Source organism: Solanum verrucosum, unplaced genomic scaffold (assembly GCF_900185275.1).
Source record: "Solanum verrucosum unplaced genomic scaffold, falcon-dt-bn FXZP01000048.1, whole genome shotgun sequence".
Classification (NCBI taxonomy): Eukaryota; Viridiplantae; Streptophyta; class Magnoliopsida; order Solanales; family Solanaceae; genus Solanum; species Solanum verrucosum.
Window position 1 is genome coordinate 1,542,269 of NW_026020157.1, and position 22,542 is coordinate 1,564,810.

Here is a 22,542-nt window from a genome sequence, read left to right on the forward strand (position 1 = left end):
GGCTTAGCAAAGTGGGTTCATCTAGTGTAGTCCAAATTAATGAATTTGGACTTTAATTAAGTTAATATTTATTAGACTTAAATAATTAACTCAATTATATAAATCCATAATATTTATTTGGACTAATATATTCATGAATTTAATATAATTCAACATCATTTTATAAATTTATATTTAATAAATTTTAAATGATTACAAATGTCCCCTGCTTCAAGGCTTGTCAAGATATTTTATCTTTTGAAGACTAGGCTTGAAGTAGTAATTTAATGTTATGCTATTTAAAAGAAACAAAAATCTTGGATCAAGACATGTAAATTTATAAAATGATTTCAAATTATACTAAATTGATGAATATATAAATATTATGAATTAATATAATTGGGTTAATCATTTAAGTCCAATAAATATGGATTTAATTAAAGTCCAAAATTCATTAATTTGGACATCAATAGATGAGCCCACTTTGCTAAGTCCAATGTCATCTCATCCTAGAGGTCTAGTTTGGTGCCACGTGTCAAATGACATGGCATGCCAAGTCACACAAAGAAGTCAATAGGATCATGTCGCGTGTCAAAATGACATGGCATTCCTATCCCAATCAAAGGCCAATAAAAATGTGTATGTACAAGTAATATGTTCCGACCAATCAAGTATCATCATGTCGCTTAAATCTAATTAACCAAAGGAAAATCTATTTTCATCATAACTCATCTATTCTACAACTATAAATAGGGGTCTTCATAATTCAGAAATCACACCAAAATTCTAACCAGAAGTCAGAGAGAGCTTGTGGATCAACTGCCGCAAATTTCTCTACAAGCTACAAGTTCAAGAATTCAAGACCAAGACTACCATATTCAAGAACAAGCTCAAAAGCCCTTGAATTCAAGTACAAGTCAAGATCAAGATCACAAGATTCAAAAACAAGCTCAAAGGCCCTTGAATTCAAAGAACAAGTCAAGATCAAGATCACAACCACAATATTCAAGAACAAACCCAAAGGCCCTTGAATCTGAAGTACAAGTCAAGTCAAGTTCAAGTCCATCAAGATTCAAGAACAAGCCCAATAGCCCTTGAATCCAAGGTACAAGTCAAGATGAAGTTCAAGATCAAGCTCAAGAGCCCTTGAATTTATATTTAAAAAGACGAATCAGATGATTCATAAAGATTGTAACCCTCATATTTTGAAATCAATAAATACAATTGTTGCGATATTTTTCCATTACTGAATATTATTTTCTCGTCTCGAACTTTTTGTCTACAGAACTCACAGATCACAAAAGATCAAAGAGGCTCTTGATACCATTGTTGGTATTTTTTTTTTAAAAATGGGGCAACAAAAAAGGGTTGAAAATGCCTCTCTATAATTTTATTAATCACAAGAGGACTTTAAATAACCAACTTAAAACACAAAATCTGCATAATTTAAAATTCAAAACAAACTAAATATCTCAACAAATTAGTCTATCGAATAGAAATTTAAAATTCAAATTATCTTAAAACTAAACAACTTATTAAACTAAAAATTATTGCGGTAACTAAAAGTAAAATTCAATTAACATCAAGGAATTACCTCTATGGTTAAGACTTAGATTTTTTAACAACTCTTCTTCCAATAAGGTAATGTTTTTCCTAATCCCTTGCATGGGCTTACTTCAATTCATACTCCTAGTGGTTACTTCAAGGTCAGAACTCATGGGATGGTGCTCGAGCCCCCTTATACGTTTTCAAGATCACATATATACATAAAAAGAACTACACATTTCCAAAAGCTCCTAGACAAGGGATATCTAAATGCATATGTACCCCTCCCCCTCCCTCATACTTGGTGTCCTCACAAGTTATGCATCGCTTCAAGACTCTAAGGTCCTCATAACATGTTCTCTTAGACCAAACCTTGGCAAGCTAGTTGGACCAATATCACACTAGCCCTTACATACACATTTTGCCATGAGATAACAACGATTGCCTTACTAATAATGTCTCTAAAGCCATGAACACTCCATGAATGTGGCCTTCAGTTTTATGTACTTTAGGTAAGAAGATCCCAAGTGTCATCTTTAGCCATGAACTCTCAAGACCAAGGGCCTCGTGATACTCACTCCCACAATATTGTGTCCTCCTGGCATGTGCATACATATTTAAAATTTTAAATGTTAAGATTTACGAAAGCTCTACAAATGTTTTCATGATGTTTCACTATCCATAACATGTCTAAAGCTTACCAATTACCATATGTTTTTCATGATGTTTTAATGGATGTTTTTTCTTTCAATTGAGATTTATAATGATGTTCAAGATTATATTAATGGCCCTAGAGCCATAAATGTTGTTTCCAAAATATCATAGGTTTCTAAGCCCCTTGTTTTTACTTAATGATTTAGACCTACAAGCGAAAAATTGAGAAAAGGGCCAATGAGCCAAGAACATAAAGCAAAGGCCAATGAACCAAGGATTACGGAAAGAGCATGTGAGTCAAAGATGATAATTTAATGAAATGGGCAAAAGGGGTCCAAGCTATATGCTTTATATTTTAGAAGCTCTCTCACAAATTGAACGTTGGCAAAAAGGATTCAATACCCGAAGCTACACATTGTTGGTGTAGGGTATGGTTGCCCAAGAGGCTTGGCAGCTAGATAGTCAAGTCTCCCACATAGTCGGGATAAGAGACTCAAGGATACTGTTATACACATAAGGTCGTCGATCCAAGCGGCAATCATGGTGAAGACGGCTCAATCGATCAGGTGTGGATCGAATGCCATGTCGTACACATGGTGACTACTATGTATTTATGGAAGTCCGTGACTAGGATCTCCCTACAGAAAGATTATATGTATGTTAAAGCTAAAAGTATGTTATCCATTTAAAGATTTTACGTTTATTGATATCGTTTATCATTATGGTTTGCTTAAAGATTTAAAGATATGTTCAAGCTAAGAGTATTGTGTTTATTTACAGCTTTTATGATTTTCGATACCGTTTTCCTTATGCCTATACAATGTTGAATACCATTTTTCATGTTATCTCATATTTACTTTAGCAGGCTATGGTATGTCCAATTCTTCCATATGACTTTCCTCATATCCATTTACAGTGTTATAGTGCCCTATAATATTCTGTTTGCTTTACATTCGAGTACAATTTCATATGTACTTATGTCCCTTCTTACTATGTTGGGGGCGTTGCCTCTCACGATGCCAGTTCAGGTGTTCAGAAAAATAAGTTTACTTGATAGGCATATTAGTTTGTATTCAATTGGAGTTGGTGAGACCCACGTCTTATGTGGGCCAATTTATGTCTATGATGTATTTTAATTTTTTGGGTACGCCGGGGCCATAAGTTTTGAAATCAACTCAATTCGTCTTAAATATGGGTTTATATCTTTTTATATGTTCAGAGGATTTGTTATGTTATTTTATGAAAAGAAGGTTTTAAATTACCTTTACTTCTATATTTCCGCTACTGGATAGAGAGTTGTTCTTATGTGACTCATGCATACTATTCCGCTTTTAGATGTGATGTCATTTAAATGTTTTGTATGAACATGTTCATATAGAAGGGTTCGGTCAGGTTAAGGCACTGGATGTTGGTCTGCCCAGGCCTAGGTTCAGAGCGTGACAGCTAGTGTAAGATTCATGATTGCAAAAGGCTAAGGAAACATATTACTTCTTGGACTCTTGGGATACAGCTTGAGTGTGCATTGAAATTCAATGGCACAGAGTGAGCATTGGAATTTCAGCATGAAAGAATAAATTAGAGTTTTGGTCATCCATAGAAGAAGCTGGCATTAATTCACCAGCAGCATAAAAAGTGCTGATTCACCTGCAATTTATGGTTATCACCAACAACAAGTGGTGCTTGATTCACTCCCAGGAAAAAAACACATTCACGACAGTTGGCGATACAGATACGTTTAGCCGCTGCTATTACATGCACACGTTCACAATGTTCAACTCTTACAGCCTGTAGAAGACATTTTAAAAAGGAAAAATTTTCATCACATATATAGAATTGGACACATAATGGCGAACCAAGTGCAGTCATAAATCAGTTAACAAATAAATGTAGAGAAAACTGTGTTACCTAAAATACCTTAATGCAAAAAATTAAACACCTCAAGCAACTGTTCACTTTGAATATTGAGACTTCAAAATTCAAGGATAATTCAAACAACATGTAGAATTCGAGTAATCAATTTCAAGTACATGACAAGGTTAACCAAATATTAGTTATAAATAATGTGTAGAACTCTAGATACTTCACAAAGATAGTTTTTCATAAATTAAATGCCCTAACAGTATCACACATTGGAATGCACTATAGAAAAAAACCATAGTACTGCTCTTACAGCATAAAGTTAAACGGAATAACTGTGAGAACCAAACAAATAATAACACATGATATACATACATCATATATAGGATATTTACAAGGAGTTGTTTGCAATGCAGGATTAGAGTTACTTAACAAAAACTTTAACAATCTGAATACCAACTTAACAAGGAAAATCTTCCTGAACTCTCACATTCCCTACCTTGCCAACAGCTCCCAAGACAATGGTTGCATCAGAGCATCCATATACTGTAGCATATGTCAGCGGTGCTAAAATGTAAAGGACTGATTCATGGCAATTGACAACCTGAAAGGAAAAAAGGGAAACGTAAGGAGCAAATTTCAATATTGATTTTAGTGTTAAAACCCCTCCTTTTACTAACTTAGATGTCGGCACAAAGCATAAAAGAGAAGTATTTGTTGGGTTACAAAGCCAGAAGTATTAGTCAACAAACAAATAACATTCATTTAAGCAAGGGAAAAAGACAGTAGGGATTTTACCAGTGTAAAAGTCATTTCATGTTTTATTCCACAAATTAGCACACAAACATGAGTTTCTGTTGGGATTTACCAAATACATTAGTGACTGAGTAAGCTACTGACGAAGCACACAAAAGCTGATCAACCAGTTCCATGTAAAAGATGTGTTTTCTTTTCTTAAGAGGTTGGCTTTCAATTGATCAATCAAAGACGCCTCAATTACAAAGTAATTACAGTTGCCGTCTGTTTTGTCCTATTGGATCCATTTCATTCTAAAACAAATTTTGTAGAAATATTTCCAAGGCGTAGGGATTATCTCTTTTTTCAAGAGATAATGAATCAAAATCCCCCCTAAACTATCACATTTTTATTAGTTTCATACTTAAACTATGATTAGCTTATGTTACCCCCATAAACTATAATTTTCAGGTGCTAATCCCCCTCTAAACTATCACATTTTTATTAGTTTCAGACTTGAACTATGCCTAGTTTATGTTACCTCCTTAACTTACTTTTCAGGCGCTAAAGCCCCATGCTTGACATATGGCAAAGTGTGTGGCGTGAGGGGGAGAAAAGCCATCTACGTGGCTTTTACAATGGCTAAGTAAGTCATGGACTAAACAAAATAAAGGAAGGTGACAGAAAAAGAACTTGTGAATATATAAATATGTTCTTCAATCTCTCAAACTTTAGGACTTTTTCGTTAACAATACTTGATTCATACCTTTAAACACAAGATACGATAAAATCAAAAAAACAATAATTGTGAAATCAAACCAAATAAGAACTTGTCTGTTTCAATTTCTCTACAGTCAGAGAGATCTCTAAGCGAAATGGGACAAAAGTGACGTCTTTCATGTTTCTCTTTACATTGTTTCATCTCCCTTTTATCTTTTAATTCCTTTTTATTTTGTTTTCCTTTAGTTTTACTTATTTAGTTAGAATTTATGTTATAACTAAAAGGCAGAATGACCTCGGAGATCCCTGTACTTGGCTTTGTTTGTCACATGGGCCCTTTTACTCGCGTTTTTTTCAACTGAACACTTAAACTTATTAAAACAAATTATTTTGAACCCCTCCGATCACATGTGTTCTCAATCGCGCTGATGTGGATAACCATCACTATCCACATAAGATATAAATTGCCACATCATTTTTTTATTACAAATAATATTTTTTAAAAGAAACCTCAAACTCATCTCCAAAACTCTTTCTTTCTTGATTTCTTTCCATTTTTCTTATCTTCCTATATCTTTAGCTATTTTGCTATTTAGGTTTTACCTTATCATTCTTTTTTTTTCTTTCCTGGTAAATTTTTTTACGTTGAAGAAAAATTAGAGACAAGCAGAACTTTGTTATGGTATTTATTATAAATTTTGTTATTTTGATGGTGGTGAGAAAGTGATTTTCATATTATATTGTTGGCTTCGTATTTTTTCCAATACAACTTACATTTCACTTTGTAAGGTATCTTTCAATCACATATCACTTCTATATTTATTTATTTTGAAATTGGTATCTTTGTGTATTTCTATCTATGATTAAGATCATTCAATACATTGGTTGTACTTGCACCATATTTACATCAAAAGACTCATAAGAAACTGGAGCTATTCTAGTCTTCTATAGGGTGCTTAATACATCTAGAATTTCAACAGTTTCTACCTAGTGAGACTGTCTACACCAAAAACTAAAGAGCAAAATACAATTCATATTCATCTGTTGGATAGAGTTGCTCCTATTTTCAAAACATCTGGAATTCCTCTCTTTCCATATTGTCCACCACATACAAGCTGGAACCATTCTCCATCTTCCTCTATCTCTGACCTCTGACCTCCAAACCTGCTTCTTCCCCAACTTGCTAGAGTTCAGAAATCTTTCCGGGCATTATCCATGGTTATACTTCTGAGTGCCAAGAACATCCTCCATACTTGACCAGTTATTTTGCAGTGGAGGAAAAGATGATTAACTGTCTCTGTAGTTTCCTCACATAGGCAGCATCTGGGACAAATAGTAATCCCTGTTTTCATCAAGGTATCTTGAGTAAGAACTGCTTCTCTTGCCAAAAGCCAGACAAAACATGAAACCTTATATGGTATCTTAGCCTTCCAAATGTGCTTCCAAGGCCATTCTACCATTTGATGATTGGTTTGGTTCATATATTTGTAAGTTGCTTTCACTTTGTAAGCACCACTGCTGTATCCATTCCACCATAATCTGTCAGCCCCTTTTTGTAAGCCTCCAAAAGCTCCTAGCAGATTGAAGAAAGCAATCACCCTACTCACCTCCCAGTCATTAGGCATTCTTCTGAAGATAATATCCCAACCTTGGTTTGACCACTGTTCTGCCATTGTATTATGTTGATGAAGTGCAAGATTGTAGATGTCAGGGAATTTCTCTTGTCAACTCTCAGTCCCTAGCCATATATCCTTCCAGAAAATAGTTTTACTACCATCTGCAACTTTGATGGTGCTTCTGTTTTTCAGCAAAGGCCATAAGACCCTGATAGATCTCCATAAACTAACCCCATAAGGAGTGCTGATCTCCTTTGTCATCCATCTGTCCTCTTCCTCATACTTTGTCTTGATAGCCCTTACCCATAACATTTGGTCTTCTAGTGTGTATCTCCAAAGACATTTTATTTTTAAAGCCTTATTCTGAAACGTCAGATCTCTGAGTCCCAGTCCCACCTTCTTCTTACTCACTGTTAAAGCCTTCCATTTCACCAAGTATAAACCTTTTTCTCCTTATTTCCTTGCCACAAGAAAGATCTTCTTACTCACATATTACTTCTATCACCCTCCTTTATTTCAACCATCTTATTATGATATCATATAAAATATCTTTATCTATCATTGCCATTTTCCTAGGAGACTGAGCATAAATATGTGACTTGTCATGATTGTCTAACATCACTTCACCTTACTATGGGTCCAATCTAAAGTGCATATATTATGTCTTATTGATATATTTTAAACAGTAACTCTTCATAATGCTTCTGCAAAGTACAGTTTTTTGGCTGATGACTTCAGTTGTTTATTTAATAAGCAGAATATCATTTAAAAATAACACGCACCATGGAACCTTATCCTATATACTTGTGGTTAGCTCATTCAAAGCTAGAGTCAGCCGGTTCACTCATTCACAAAGGTAAACAAGTTGGGGCATAAGGCAGATCCCTGGTGTAAATCCACATATTCCTCTGTATCTCTTTTTCATTTTCACACTAGTTACTGCTCCATCATAATATCCTGAAATTTATTTGATTGATATGAGTTCCTTTCTTCTCAAGCACTGAACAAGGTACTTTCCTTAGCTTTCTATTATATGCTTTATCCAGGTCAATTACTACCCAACGAAGACCCCTCCCTATAAACTTCCATCAATATTTTCAGCAAAAATATAACCTCAATTATAGATCTACTCAACTCCGACTTCAATGAGGAATGCCCTATTCAAAAAAAAAATATAGATCTACTAAGCATAAATACAATTGATCCTTTTTCACCTTCACAATACCTCCAAATCTATGGTTTATCACTCTTCCCCATCATTTTATCATGACCCTAGGTTTGATACCATAATAGTGTTCAAAACCTTGAATGTCTCATTTCTTTTAATCTTATATATTAGAATGAAGGATACCCTACTCATTTCATATAACATTGAATAGCTTGGTTAACCTTAACCATACTACTCCAACCTCTCCAAAGCACTTCCAAAAATTATATAGGAAGGTCATTGTAGACGGGGATTTGAGGGAGCAAGTGGTGGAGGTTAGGAGGATCAATGATAGACTGATGACGATTAAGCTAGTCATTGGAGGATGTACTTGGAGTGTTATTAGTGCTTATGCTACTCAAGTGAGATTGGACGAGGAGGCCAAAAAGCTCTTTTATGAGGAATTGGATGAGGTAGTTAGAGGTATTCCGAATACCGAGAAGATTGTCATTGGTGGAGATTTTAATGGACACATCGGGGCAACTTCTAGTGGCTTTGATGATGTTCATGGAGGCTTTGGTTTTGGGGAGAGAAATGGAGGTGGAACTTCGCTTCTAGACTTTGCTAAGGCCTTTGAGTTGGTGATTGCTACCTCGTGCTTTCCGAAGAAGGAGAACCACTAGGCTACCTTTCGTAGCACGGTAGCTAAGACTCAGATAGATTACTTACTCCTTAGGAAGGGGGATAGAGGTCTCTTTAAGGACTGCAAGGTCATCCCAAGTGAAAACCTCACTACCCAACACAAGTTTTTGGTGGTGGACCTGAAAATTAAGAGGGTTAGGAGGAAGAAGATGGTACCTGATCGACCGAGGATTAAATGGGGAGGGTTGACCCCTGCCCTTTCGCGGGAGATGGGTGAGGAGTTGATGGGGATGGGGGCTTGGAGTGGTAACGGGGATGCGGACACCATGTGGAATAAAGCAGCTAGTTGCATTAGGGAAGTTGCTTCTAAGGTGTTAGGGGTTTCAAGGGGTAAATTTGGAGGCCATAAAGGAGACTGGTGGTGGAATGGGGAAGTCCAAGGCAAAGCGGAAGCGAAGAAGGCTGCACACACAAAATTGGCGGAGTGTGTAGACGAGGAGGAGAAGCGGACGCTTAAGAAAGTCTATAAGACGACAAAGACAGAAGCTAAGTTAGTTGTTACGAAGGCGAAGACGGCAGCTTTCGAACGCTTGTATGTCGAGCTGGGGACAAAGGCGGGGTTAAGAAGTTGTATAGGCTCGCAAAAGCAAGAGAGAGGAAGGCGAGCGACTTGGACCAAGTGAAGTGTATCAAAGATGAGGAAGGCAAAATATTGGTGGAAGAGACCTCCATCAAGCAAAGATGGCGAAGCTACTTTCACAAACTTTTAAATGAAAAAGGGGAAGCAGACATTGTATTGGGTGATTTGGCGCACTCTGAAAGACTTTGGGATTTTGGGTACTGTAGGTGCGTTAGGACCGAGGAAGTTTTACGGGCTATTAGTAGGATGAGCAGGGGAAGAGCGACCGGACCCGATGAGATTCCTGTAGAATTTTGGAAGAGCATGGACAAGGCAGGCATAAAGTGGTTAACTGGGCTGTTTAATGTTATCCTTAAGACAGCAAAGATGCCGGATGAATGGAGGTGGAGTACAATGGTTCCGTTGTATAAAAACAAGGGTGATATCCAAAACTATAACAACTACAGGGGTATCAAATTGTTGAGCCATACTATGAAGATTTGGGAGAGAGTGGTGGAGATGAGGGTGAGAAGAGGGGTGTCCATCTCGGAGAACCAGTTTGGATTCATGCCGGGATGCTCGACTACCGAAGCCATCCATCTTATGCGTAGACTGGTAGAAAAATATAGAGAAAGGAAGAGCGACCTACATATGGTGTTCATTGACCTTGAAAAGGCCTATGACAAAGTACCGAGGAATGTCCTCTGGAGGTGCTTGGAGTCTAAAGGGGTCCCGATGATTTATATTAGGGCGATAAAGGACATGTACGGTGGAGCCAAGACTCGGGTTAGAACAGTTGGAGGAGACTCAGAACACTTCCCAGTTGAGATGGGGCAGCACCAAGGATCAGTCCTAAGCCCTTTCCTTTTTGCTTTGGTGATGGATGAGCTGACGCGGTCTATTCAGGAGAAGGTCCCATGGTGTATGTTATTTGCGGATGACATAGTACTGATTGATGAGACGCGGGATAGAGTTAATGCGCGGTTGGAGGTGTGGAGACAAACGCTGGAGTCCAAAGGTTTCAGGTTGAGTAGGACCAAAACAGAATATTTGGGGTGCAAATTCAATGATGTGTTGGATGAGACAGATGTGGAAGTGAGACTTGACGCACAGATCATTCCTAAGAAGGAAAGTTTTAAGTATCTTGGGGCTGTAATCCAATGGAGTGGTGACATCGACGATGATGTCACACATCGCATTGGGTTGCGTGGATGAAATGGAGGCTTGCCTCTGGAGTACTGTGTGATAAGAAAATTCCACCAAAACTTAAAGGTAAGTTCTACAGAGTGGTAGTTAGACCGGCCTTGTTGTATGGAGCGGAGTGTTGGCCAGTCAAGAACGCACATGTCCAAAAAATGCATGTTGCGGAGATGAGGATGTTGAGATGGACGTGTGGGCACACTAGGAGCGACAAGATTAGGAATGAGGTTATCCGGGAGAAGGTGGGAGTGGCCTCTGTGGTGGACAAGCTGAGGGAAGCGAGACTGAGATGGTTTGGACATGTGAAGAGACGGAGCGCAGACGCCCCAGTGAGGAGGTGCGAGGAAATGGTGGTAGAGGGTACGCGGAGGGGTAGAGGTAGGCCCAAGAAGTATTGGGAAGAGGTGATTAGACAAGACTTGGCTAGGCTTCACATTACCGAGGACATGACTCTAGATAGGAAGGAGTGGAGGTCGCGTATTAAGGTGGAAGGTTAGTAGGGTTAGCGTGTTGTCGTCCCTCGCGAGGGTATGGGTTGTTAGCGTTTGGAGTAGTCCTAGCCGTATTGCTGTTTACTGCGTTTCACTCCTCGCATTACTTTCTTGATGTTATTGTATCATTTGTTGATTATACACTATCTTTTGGATTGGTTGTTATGTTTTATATATAGCTCTCCTGTCACTTAGATTTGATGTTCTTGAGTTGAGGGTCTCCCGGAAACAGCCTCTCTACCTCCACGAGGTAGTGGTAAGGTCTGCGTACACTCTACCCTCCCCAAACCCCACCTAGTGGGATTTCACTGGGTATGTTGTTGTTGTTTGTTGTTGTCATCTACAGCACCGGTTCTTTTAACCATTTTCAAGGCATCGCTACTTAATTTTGACCTAATTTAACATGTGGCCCTACTGGTTTTTGACTATCACAATAAAAATATATAAAGTTATCTCCCCAACCTCCCAAAAATCAATGCCCATGCCCTCAAGATTAGAAACCCTTTTTCAACCAAACTTTCTACTATGTCTACCTCTTTTCATCATTTCCTGCTTAGAATTCCCTCACGAAATACAAAATTATAAGAGTCTGAGTCTACTATATAGTGCTCTCATGTTAGGAGTCAAAATGTGCTAGCTTAATCTATAGGGCCTCGTACTAGACATCCCTCTAAGACTACTACACCATCATATCACTATAATCAAAAGAACTCAAGCTCTAATCAAGAAGTACTAGACTCCTAGTGTCATGGTCTGCGACTCTATCAATCACAATTGTGAGAAATATATACGAAAAATATTATTGAATTGTGTATCTAAATAGTTACATTGAGACCCTATTTATAGACACTACATTGGAATCCTTTTCCAACTAGGATTCCTATTCTTATTCCTATTCCTATTCCTATTCCTATTCCTATTCCTATTTCTATTCTAAGTAGGAAATACTTATTTCTATTCCAACACTCCCCCTCAAGCTGGTGCATACAAATCATATGTACCTAGCTTGTTATAGATGTAATTAATACGAGGACATGTGCGGGACTTGGTGAAGATATCTGCAAGCTGATCATTTGACTTCACAAATTTCGTAACAATATCTCCCGAGAGTATCTTTTCTCTGACAAAGTGACAGTCAATCTCAATGTGCTTAGTCCTTTCATGAAACACTGGATTTGATGCGATATGAAGAGCCGCTTGATTATCACACACAAATTCCATCTGATCAACTTTGCCAAATTTTAGTTCTCCCAGCAATTGTTTGATCCAAACTAGCTCACAAGTTGCTGTCGCCATTGCTCGATATTCTGATTCTGCACTAGATCGAGCAACCACATTATGTTTCTTACTCTTCCACGACACCAAATTACCTCCTACTAAAACACAATATCCGGATGTCGAACGTCTGTCAGAGGGTGATCCTGCCCAATCAGCGTCTATATATCCAATGATATGCTCATGGCCTTGATCCTCAAAGAGTAGTCCTTTACCGGGAGCTGACTTTATATATCGCAGAATACGAACAACTGCTTCCCAATGACTATCACAAGGGGAAGTCATAAACTGACTTACAACACTCATAAGAAAAGAGATGTCAGGTCTAGTCACTGTGAGATAATTCAACTTTCCAACAAGCCGTCTATACCTTTCAGGATTACTAAGTGGCTCCCCCTGTCCTGGAAGGAGTTTAACATTCGGATCCATAGGAGTGTCAACAGGTCTACATCCCTTCATTCCTGTCTCCTCAAGAATGTCTAAGGCATACTTGCGTTGAGAAATAACAATACCTGATCTAGACTGAGCAACCTCAATACCTAGAAAATACTTCAATCTGCCAAGGTCTTTAGTTTGGAAGTGCTTAAAGAGATGTTGCTTCAAATCGGTGATACCATCTTGATCATTACCGGTGATAACAATATCATCAACGTAAACAACCAAATAGATACATCGACTTGGTGCAGAATGCCGATAAAACACAGAGTGATCAGCTCCACTACAAGTCATGCCAAACTCCTGAATTACTGTGCTGAACTTCCTGAACCAAGCTCGAGGAGACTGTTTTAGACCATAGAGTGACCTGCGCAATCGACATACAAGGCTACTAGACTCCCCCTGAGCAACAAAACCAGGTGGTTGCTCCATATAGACCTCTTCCTCAAGATCACCATGCAAAAAAGCATTCTTAATGTCCAACTGATAAAGAGGCCAATGACGAACGGCAGCCATAGATAGAAAAAGACGAACAGATGCAATCTTAGCCACAGGAGCGAAAGTGTCACTATAATCTAGCCCAAATATCTGAGTATACCCTTTGGCAACAAGGCGAGCCTTAAGTCGATCAACCTGACCGTCTGGACCAATTTTGACTGCATAAACCCAACGACAACCAACAGTAGATTTACATGCAGGAAGGGAGACAAGCTCCCAAGTACCACTCTTATGTAAAGCAGACATCTCATCAACCATAGCCTGCCTCCATCCAGAATGAGAAAGTGCTTCACCTGTAGTCTTAGGAATGGAAATAGAGGACAAAGATGACACAAATGCATAATGGGGTGATGATAGACGATGATAACTTAAGAAGGTATAATGTGGGTTAGTATTTCGAGTGGATCGTATACCTTTTTTGAAGTGCAAACGATTGGCTAGGAGGAGGCAAGTCCGCAGTAGGAGCAGGGTCCGGCACATGACATGAATCATCTGGGACTAGGGTTGGACGTGAACGGCGATGATAAGTTAGTAGTGGTGGCACTACAACTGGAGATGTAGAAGTAACCGTAGATTCCTCAAAGGTTGGCACAGGTAAAACCTGAGGTATGGGTAAGACCATAGAGACATCAGGATGATCAGAAGATGTATAGTAAGGCTGAGACTCAAAAAATGTAACATCAGCGGACATAAGGTATCGATGAAGATCATGTGAATAACAACGATACCCTTTTTGGACTCGAGAGTAACCAAGAAAGACACATTTGAGGGCACGAGGAGCTAATTTATCTTTTCCTGGGGCTAAGTTATGAACAAAGCATGTGCTCCCAAAGACACGAGGAGGGATAGGATAGAGATGTGACTGAGGAAACAATATGGAATGGGGAACCTGATTCTGAATAGAAGAAGAGGGCATTCTATTTATCAAATAACAAGACATAAGAACTGCATCTCCCCAAAAACGCCGTGGAACATTGGATTCAAGGAGAAGAGTACGAGCGGTCTCAATAAGATGCCGATTTTTTCTTTCAGCTACACCGTTTTGTTGAGGGGTGTATGGACAAGTAGTCTGGTGAATAATGCCTTGGTGAGTCATAAACTCCTAAAATTGGGAGGATAAGTATTCTAAGGCATTATCACTACGAAAAGTACGAATAGAAACACCAAACTGATTTTGTATTTCAGCAAAGAAACTTTTGAAAATAGAAAATAACTCAGAACGATCTTTCATTAAGAAAACCCAAGTACATTTTGAATAATCATCAATGAAACTAACAAAATAACGAAATCCTAAGGTGGAACTGACTCTACTAGGACCCCAAATATCAGAATGAACTAATGAAAAAATAGACTCTGAACGACCCGCAGTACTACGAGAAAACGTAGCACGAGTGTGTTTCCCAAGTTGACACAACTCACAATCTAATGTGGATATTTTAGACAAACTAGACACCATCTTCTGCAGTTTGGATAGACTCGAATGTCCCAAACGTTTGTGAATTAGATCTAGGGAATCTGTAACGGAGCATGCTGCTAAGGAATTTGAAGAGGTAAGATAGTAAAGGCCTTGTGATTCATGTCCTGTTCCAATCATTTGTCCCGTACTGTGGTCCTGCATGAGAAAAAAATCATCGAAAAAAGTTATGCTACAATGTAGGGCTTTCGTCAAACGACTAACAAATGCTAGGTTAAAAGGAGAACCAGGGACATAAAGAACAGAGTCTAGGGTGACAGAAGATAGGGGTTTGGCTTTTCCAACCCCTTTTGGTTTTGTTTGGATCCCATTGGCTAAAATAATAGCTGGAAGAGATTGTGAATAAACAATATCGGATAAAAGTGATTTATTACCAGAGATATGATCAGAAGCCCCAGAGTCCATGACCCATGTTCCAAGAGTACTAGATTGCGACACACAAGCAAAAGAATTACCCGCAACAGAGACATCAGGTTGTGCAACCAAAACTACTTGTGGAGACGTTTGCTTATTTGCACGATATTGAAGGAACTCATCATATTCTGTCTGAGCAATATGAGCATTATTGGATGGTTGATTAGGTTGAGCACCATCTACTACTGGTGGAGATGTCTGTTTACTTGCGCGATTTCGAAGGAACTCATTATATTCCTTTAGAACAATAGGATCATTACTGGGTGGTGGACCATGCAAAATATAACATATATCACGAGTGTGTCCAGGCTTATGACAATGACTACACTTGAATCGAGGTTTCCCAAAACGCCCTCCCCCTCGTCGATTCTCCATAGATTGATATGTACGCTTTTCAAAGGTTTGAGATGCGAGAATAGATGAGTCAACAGTGGGTGATGAAACTACCTTGTGACTGGGAGGTGCCGCAAGACGAAGGAGACGAGAGAATAATTCATCGATTGTAGGAACTGTAGGGCTAGCTAAAATCTGATCACGTACAGAATCATGATCAGGAGGAAGTCCAGCAAGAGTAAGAACTAGAAACAATGTTTGTCTGTGTTCTTGTTGTTTTTCCACATTCGTAGTAACTGGCATCAATGTGTCAAATTCCTCCATGACTGCCTGTACCTGTCCCAAGTAAGTAGACATATCGGATTCTTGTTTCTTTCAGTTGGTCAATCGAGATATCACATCATAGAATCGAGATATGTCATTAGTGTATAAAGCACGAGCCTTTTCCCAAACTGTATAACACGTCTGGAATGGGCGAAACAAGGGCATCAACTTGGAATCAATAGAACGCCATAGGAGACTACATAATTGAGCATCTACTTTCTCCCATTGTGCTTTGGCTTTTGCATCTTCCTCACTAGTCTTTGCCTTTACATCTACCCCATAAGCCTTGTTCGGTAAGTGATCTTGGACACCTTGACCCTTGCACCATAGCTCAACCGAGGAAGCCCAAGATAAATAGTTTGAACTTCCCAATAAAAGTTCTGAAGTGATTATAGGGCTAGAACTTCCAATCCCCATATTTTTGGAACCAAAAACATCACACCCAAAAGACATTATGCTAAATTTGTCTTGGAAACAATGAAAAAAAACTTGATTATTGAGATTTGATTGTCAGAAAATTCAAATCTCGAAGAAAAGTCAACGGAAACTGCCTGGAAATAGCTTGAACCCTAATTCCGGCGATCAGATCTGGTCAAAAATAGTATGGGCCTGGTCGGAATGGCTGGACGACCCCAATTGTCAAAAAAAATCTCAAAAAATATGATCAGAAAAGCCCTCAAGCGCCGGCGCGTGAGACAGATCTCGCCGGAAACTACCACCTTCGATTGGCGCGTGAGAGCGCGTGGGGTGATGTTTTCCGGTGGTTTTGGCTGGGGTTTGGTCGCGGGGGCTTTCCGAGCCTTGTGGTGGTGTTGGTTTTCGCACAACACCCACAGAAAGAAAAAAGAATAACAAAATCAGACCCAACAGTCACCGGAAATTGACATAGACATACGGTGAGTTGTTTGTTCTCACCTTCCACCAGTATGTGCACCTTCTTCGTGGATTCTGTCGTCCACCTATTGTTCCTTACTGCGTCCTTAAAGGATACTCCCAGTGCCTTCCCTTTGTTAAATTGTGTTTCCTGCTCTGTTGTAGGCTCATAGGTGAATTTTGCTATTTTATGAGCGATGTTTCCCCAACCCGTGTTGTAAGATGATTTCAGTGTAATGATGACTGCTTTGTTTTGTCCTTGAATAGCAATAAAACTGATATATCTGCCCTTTTCGTTGTATTTAAGGTGCAAAAGAAATTCGAGTACAAGTCCTTTACTTTCCATCTTTTGACCGAGTCCCCTTTGACCTTCGACGCCTCAATAAATACTGAAATCAGCCATCTCAGGACTTTAATGCTAATCTTCGCTCTTCTCACTAAATTCCTGCTACGTTCAGTCCACTCGTACCAGGTTTCTGCTCCTTCTTTACATCTGGTGATTTCATAAGACTTGAAACCTGCGTTATAAAAGATGGTGTTTTCCCCCATTGATAAGATTCCGGCCAAAGTTGCCGGAAAAGCCCCCAAATGTGTGATAAAAGTACAACTTTATGTTGAAAGTTGGCTAACCTCGAAAATCGTGTCTGAGAGCATTTTTTAAAATTATTTACGAAACTAGATGTTTAGAAGTTTAGAAAATATATTGTCGGAATAAATGAAGATGACCGGAGATAAAACCCATCAACCTTGTTTCCTCTGTTAAATCTTACCCCAAATTCATCAATCTCTCGGACTACAACTTAAATATGACTATAAATCACCTCTTATTTGGCTATTTTTTGTGCCCGTACCAATTCTAGTGTGGCTACAGGTGAATTGGTCATTATCTTATGTGATAACAACGCCTATTTGGTAAAGGGGATAGATGGGAAGCTTTGTGGACAATGCTGTTTTACGGGCTAATCGTCGGTAGTCAGTTGCATATTTTGGTGATGATATTGCAGGGTTAAGTGGTAGAATTTTCTCCGATCATCTCCACTTATTCCGGCAATATATTTTCAACAATCAATTAAATTTTTCAATTTTCACAAGTAATAAAGGTGACACTACTAAGTACAGATTTTCTCCGATCATCTTCATTTATTCTGGAGGATTTGCGAATAAATGCTGGGCTGGGCCACCTCGAATGGTGTGAGCCGCATGCGGGGAGACCTGCACGTACGGTTTTTAGGGGGATCTGGTCGGAACATCAAAAATAATGGAAAGGCGAATACATGTACATGATGTAACGACATATTCCAAAATACGTGATCCGATTTGATATGTGGTTGCACATTTCCATTATGTACTTTCTATGGGAGCCGTTTTTGCTTTATTTGCTTCGAAAGGCACCGGCTACCTTCTTACTGACAGCACAGCTAGATGCTGGCACTCAATTAGTAGCGCTGTCTTTTCATTGTCCGCCTCCGCCCGAACAGATACGCACTAACCCACCTGAAATAAGGTAAAAGCCTTCTTTCCAACCCTTTGTACGAGACTCCTTTCTTCGAATACAAAACGAGCAGCCGAAAACGGCTGTCCCTATTGTATTTTAGATGGAGTCATCTACAGGGCTAAGAATCTTACCTTTACTTAGAGAGGGGTAGCGGTACCACGCTCTTCCGTGCTCGTACTTGGCACCTTCCCTTATTCTCCTTCCTTTCCTTTTAGATCTGAGGTAGTACTAATTAATGCTTGAATTGCTCCTATTAGAAATAGGGCTACTCTTGGGTACGTTCAAGCAACCCTTCCTATATATAAGAATAAGAAATTTCTTTCTATTTTCTATTATTATATAATAGAAACTATAAGAAAAATGGAAAGATTCGCTTTCTTTTAACCGGCTCCTTCTTCTTTGTCAACGCTACTAAGGACCTATAGGTTTGCCTACTTTACTTATTAAAGATAATGAGAATGGGTTATTCAAACAAAAAGGAAAAGTTCCCACGGGTTAGATGCTTAGCTTAAGATGGAAGTCCAAAGCTTAATAAGGCGGAAGGCGAAGCCGAGGCAAGTGCAAGGGTTGACAGAGAAGAATTCAATCTCCCCTATTTGTTCCATTCTCAATGGTTGGTCGGTTGGCCAGGATTGGTCAAGTGCGAGTTGTAACCGAAGTAGATCAAGAGAAGGGACGATGCCCAGACGACAGATTTGACCCAATGTCAAACTGGCCAAAGGCTCAGAATGAGACGAGTCGAACCCTGAACCTCTTTGCGAATTCACAGCTGAACCTTGATGGGAAATCATAGATTTCTGATAGGAAAGAAAAAGCCCAATTACAAAAAAAAAAATCATATACACGAGCGTCCTCCTACATTGTCCCCTAGTACAGCATACTTAAGAAAGCGGTTTCCAGGGTCAACCTGTTTAACTGCATGCCAGACCACTAAGTGATGAGACCGTGCAAACAAAGGCCCCATTCGGGGTTTTTGTCCAGTACCTCTCGCTTCCCAGAAAAGAAATCCATAAAGTCCTCGGTAGGATTGGCAGCATCCCCCCTCAAGGCACGATTCCGAGAAAGAATCTCTTGAAAGAGAAAAAAACATTCGTGTTTTCTCTCCCTGATTTGCAGATCTCTGTTCTCGAAACACAGTAACCTGTAATACTATACAAGGGCTTTCCACCTTCATTTGGTCGTGCTGCTATGATGTAACGTGCAGTCGTCCCAAGGCAGCAGGATGTATGGTATAGGGCCCCCAATTTTATCTCCCTTAAAGTCCTTTATGGATTTCAAGTCGGGAATAGAGCTGTGGCTTATTCGGCGCTATATCACAATGCATTCTCGGGCATAGCTGTTCACGAAAGGTGGCATGGGACATCTGTCAGCGGCGGGAGTCTTACATCCGAGCGAGAGGTCAGACCAATCCCATTCATCCTTCTTATTCTTAAACCACTTCCCGTTCAGTTGCTGAAAGATAGAGATCAGGCTTTCTAAATGAGATTGAGTTCCACGAATATGCAGGCTAGAAAGATGCTATTTGCTGCTATTCTATCTATTTGTGCATCAAGTTCGAAGAAGATCTCAATTTATAATGAAGAAATGATAGTAGCTCTATGTTTTATAGGCTTTATCATATTCAGTCAGAAGAGTTTAGGTAATACTTTCAAAGTGACCCTCGACGGGAGAATCCAGGCTATTCAGGAAGAATCGCAGCAATTCCCCAATCCTAACGAAGTGGGAGAACTAAAAGACTGACCCATTCGGTGACTTTCGCGGTCGCCCTCACTAAACCAACTTGAATCTGAACTACGATTCAGATCAAGTCTTACCGAAATAGGATTTCCTTTTCGTGCCATATGCGCTTAGACTTTACTTTTTCCCCCTTTTTCGCACTAAAAGCAAAGCAACAATAAGGAATGGAATGGGAGAAGCTATAGTGCAGATCACTTTTCACTTTCTCGTCAGTCCAGACCTCACACAAAAAGATTTGTCTAAGCAATCTCTTTGAGATTTTCAATAAGTCAATACCAAGATTTGCTTTCTGCGCCTACTGATGTGATGATAATTCAGAAGCTTTTTTGCAAAGAAGAAGGGCCCTGTTCCTATGGGTTCACGTGCTAAGGCTCCACTAAAAAATGCTCTTTTTCAAGAGAGAGGTTTAAGGCGCATTAATCACGCCTTGAAGGAGGGAAGTAGTGGAGTAGGAGAGGTAAAGATGGATGGGAATAGATAAGTAAGAGAGAGGCTTTCCGTAAAAGGAGCTATAAGATGCTGACCGAGTTTATCGATCGTTTAGCTCACGTAGTTCGCAAAGATCCTTCTATTCATACCATCTACTTCCAAAATACGGACTATATAAGAAAAATGGGGAGGGAATGAGAAGAAAGCCTATTTGCAGGCAAAAGCCCGCCCGCCCGGTTTTTGAGACCCTTTCTGATTCCCTCACCCAATCTCATGAGAAGCAAGCCCAGCAGGCCCTGCCTTAACCTGTCCTCAGACAGCCAGCCCTCACCAGGCTGCTGGCATTGCTAAATGCTCCGCCACGAAGCAAGCTTTCCCGAATACTGCGGAAGTGGCTTTCGCCACATCGCGTATAAGGGGAATCGAACCCCCTCTGCTGCTGGCGGGCAGATGTATAATGTACTACTTCGATCCAGCAACTTCTTAGGAGTAGGTTTTGGCTTGCCCCTCTCCTTACAGTCAAGTGGTTGAACGCCCTTTTCTTCTTATTAGTCAGATAGGTTTGGAACCCTTTCCCCTTTTAATATAATAATAAGGTAAGCTTCCAAAGCTCCTTTCTTCAGCTGGGGCTACCCCTACCCTAAGATAAGACGGTTCCCGCCCTCAGGTCAGGGAATAGAGCTAACTGCATCGGAAAAAATAGCAATTCCTAGTCCGAATCCTGGACCTGGTTCACGCTTGAATCGATCTGCATTCTATATAAGGAGTTGATTTGCATCCTTGTCTGGCAGTTAGCTAAGCGAGAAGCTGTGATCGAGGAAGCCACGCCCAGTAGTGACGCTTCTGCCTTTCCACTTTCCACGAGTAAAAAAATGTAACGATAGCTAATAGAACCGGCTCCTGGTGCAACAGCAAACACCATTTTAACTTGGGGGGGGTGGCGATTTAGTGGCAGTGGGTGGCAAGGTGGCTTTGTTGCCTATTCCATTAGGAACCGCTGATTTCTTGGTACATCACATTCATGCATTTACGATTCATGTGACGATATTGATACTCTTGAAAGGTGTGCTATTTGCTCGCAGTTCTCGTTTGATACCGGATAAAGCAAATCTTGGTTTTCGTTTTCCTTGTGATGGACCTGGAAGAGGGGGTACATGTCAAGTATCGGCTTGGGATCATGTCTTCTTAGGACTATTCTGGATGTACAATTCAATTTCGATAGTAATATTCCATTTCAGTTGGAAAGCCGCGAGCAATCTACGTTTGTGATCTCGTATATTTCGCTTCTCCGACATCTTACTGAGTTTCCCCCTCATCTTTTTTGCTTCGGGATCGAGGTCTCATTCCCCCTCAGCGACGGAGACATCGTAAATTGGTCCGCAGGCATCGCGATAAGTCCTCTGTCCTACTACAGGTGCTGCGACAACCTTTACCAAGTCCGAACGATTGTCGACCACCAGATCTGCTGGTCTGCAATATTCACCCCGGCCACCAACAGTCGATTTATTAGACTGCTCCCCTTAATTAAATCCCAGGCCTGCCAAAGACTGCCCACTTACAAAATTGGCCTAAGCCTATGCCAATGGACTCATGACATCCATGCACTGAGTCGTCAAATGACGCACGTTAAGAAGACCCAAGCCTACATGCACGGGCCCATCCCACAAAGTCCTACAAATGAAGACTCGGGCCTGTCAAGCCTGCTTTCCTCGATCCAAGCCCGGTGAAAAAAAAAGCATAAGAAGAGTCCGATAATGGCCGGTCTTTAAAGGCCCTTAAGAAAGAGGCTTAAGTCATCGATTCCAATCCGATAACGCTTTTCTTTTTATTGGTATGTTGCTCCGCGAGCAAGGAGCGAGCTAAGTAAATCTTACCTGAAAATGAGTGAGATTCGATTCTTTTTCCTTTGTCCTTTTTGTTTTGTCATTTTCTTTTCTCTATGATCCCAATTATTATATAATAGAAACTATAAGAATCCCAAAACATCACATAATACGTATCATTACATTAGAGTCTCAATTTTTTTTCTATTTCTAAACAACTATCGTTT

At 39.8% G+C, this 22,542-nt stretch overlaps 2 protein-coding genes across 2 annotated transcripts in view; one reads left to right on the top strand and one right to left on the bottom strand.

Moving 5' to 3' along the window:
- Positions 1 to 22,542, top strand: part of LOC125828357 (target of rapamycin complex subunit LST8-1) — a 1,170,163-nt gene that overhangs the window by 197,433 nt on the left and 950,188 nt on the right. The gene's annotated exons all lie outside the window — the stretch shown is intronic.
- Positions 1 to 22,542, bottom strand: part of LOC125828347 (uncharacterized) — a 49,496-nt gene that overhangs the window by 6,932 nt on the left and 20,022 nt on the right. The window contains exons 4-5 of the mRNA XM_049507659.1: positions 4,535 to 4,639; positions 3,823 to 3,963 (exon numbers count right to left, since the gene is read on the bottom strand). Of these exons, the coding sequence (XP_049363616.1) occupies positions 3,823 to 3,963; positions 4,535 to 4,639 (246 nt within the window). The remainder of the gene's footprint in view (positions 1 to 3,822; positions 3,964 to 4,534; positions 4,640 to 22,542) is intronic.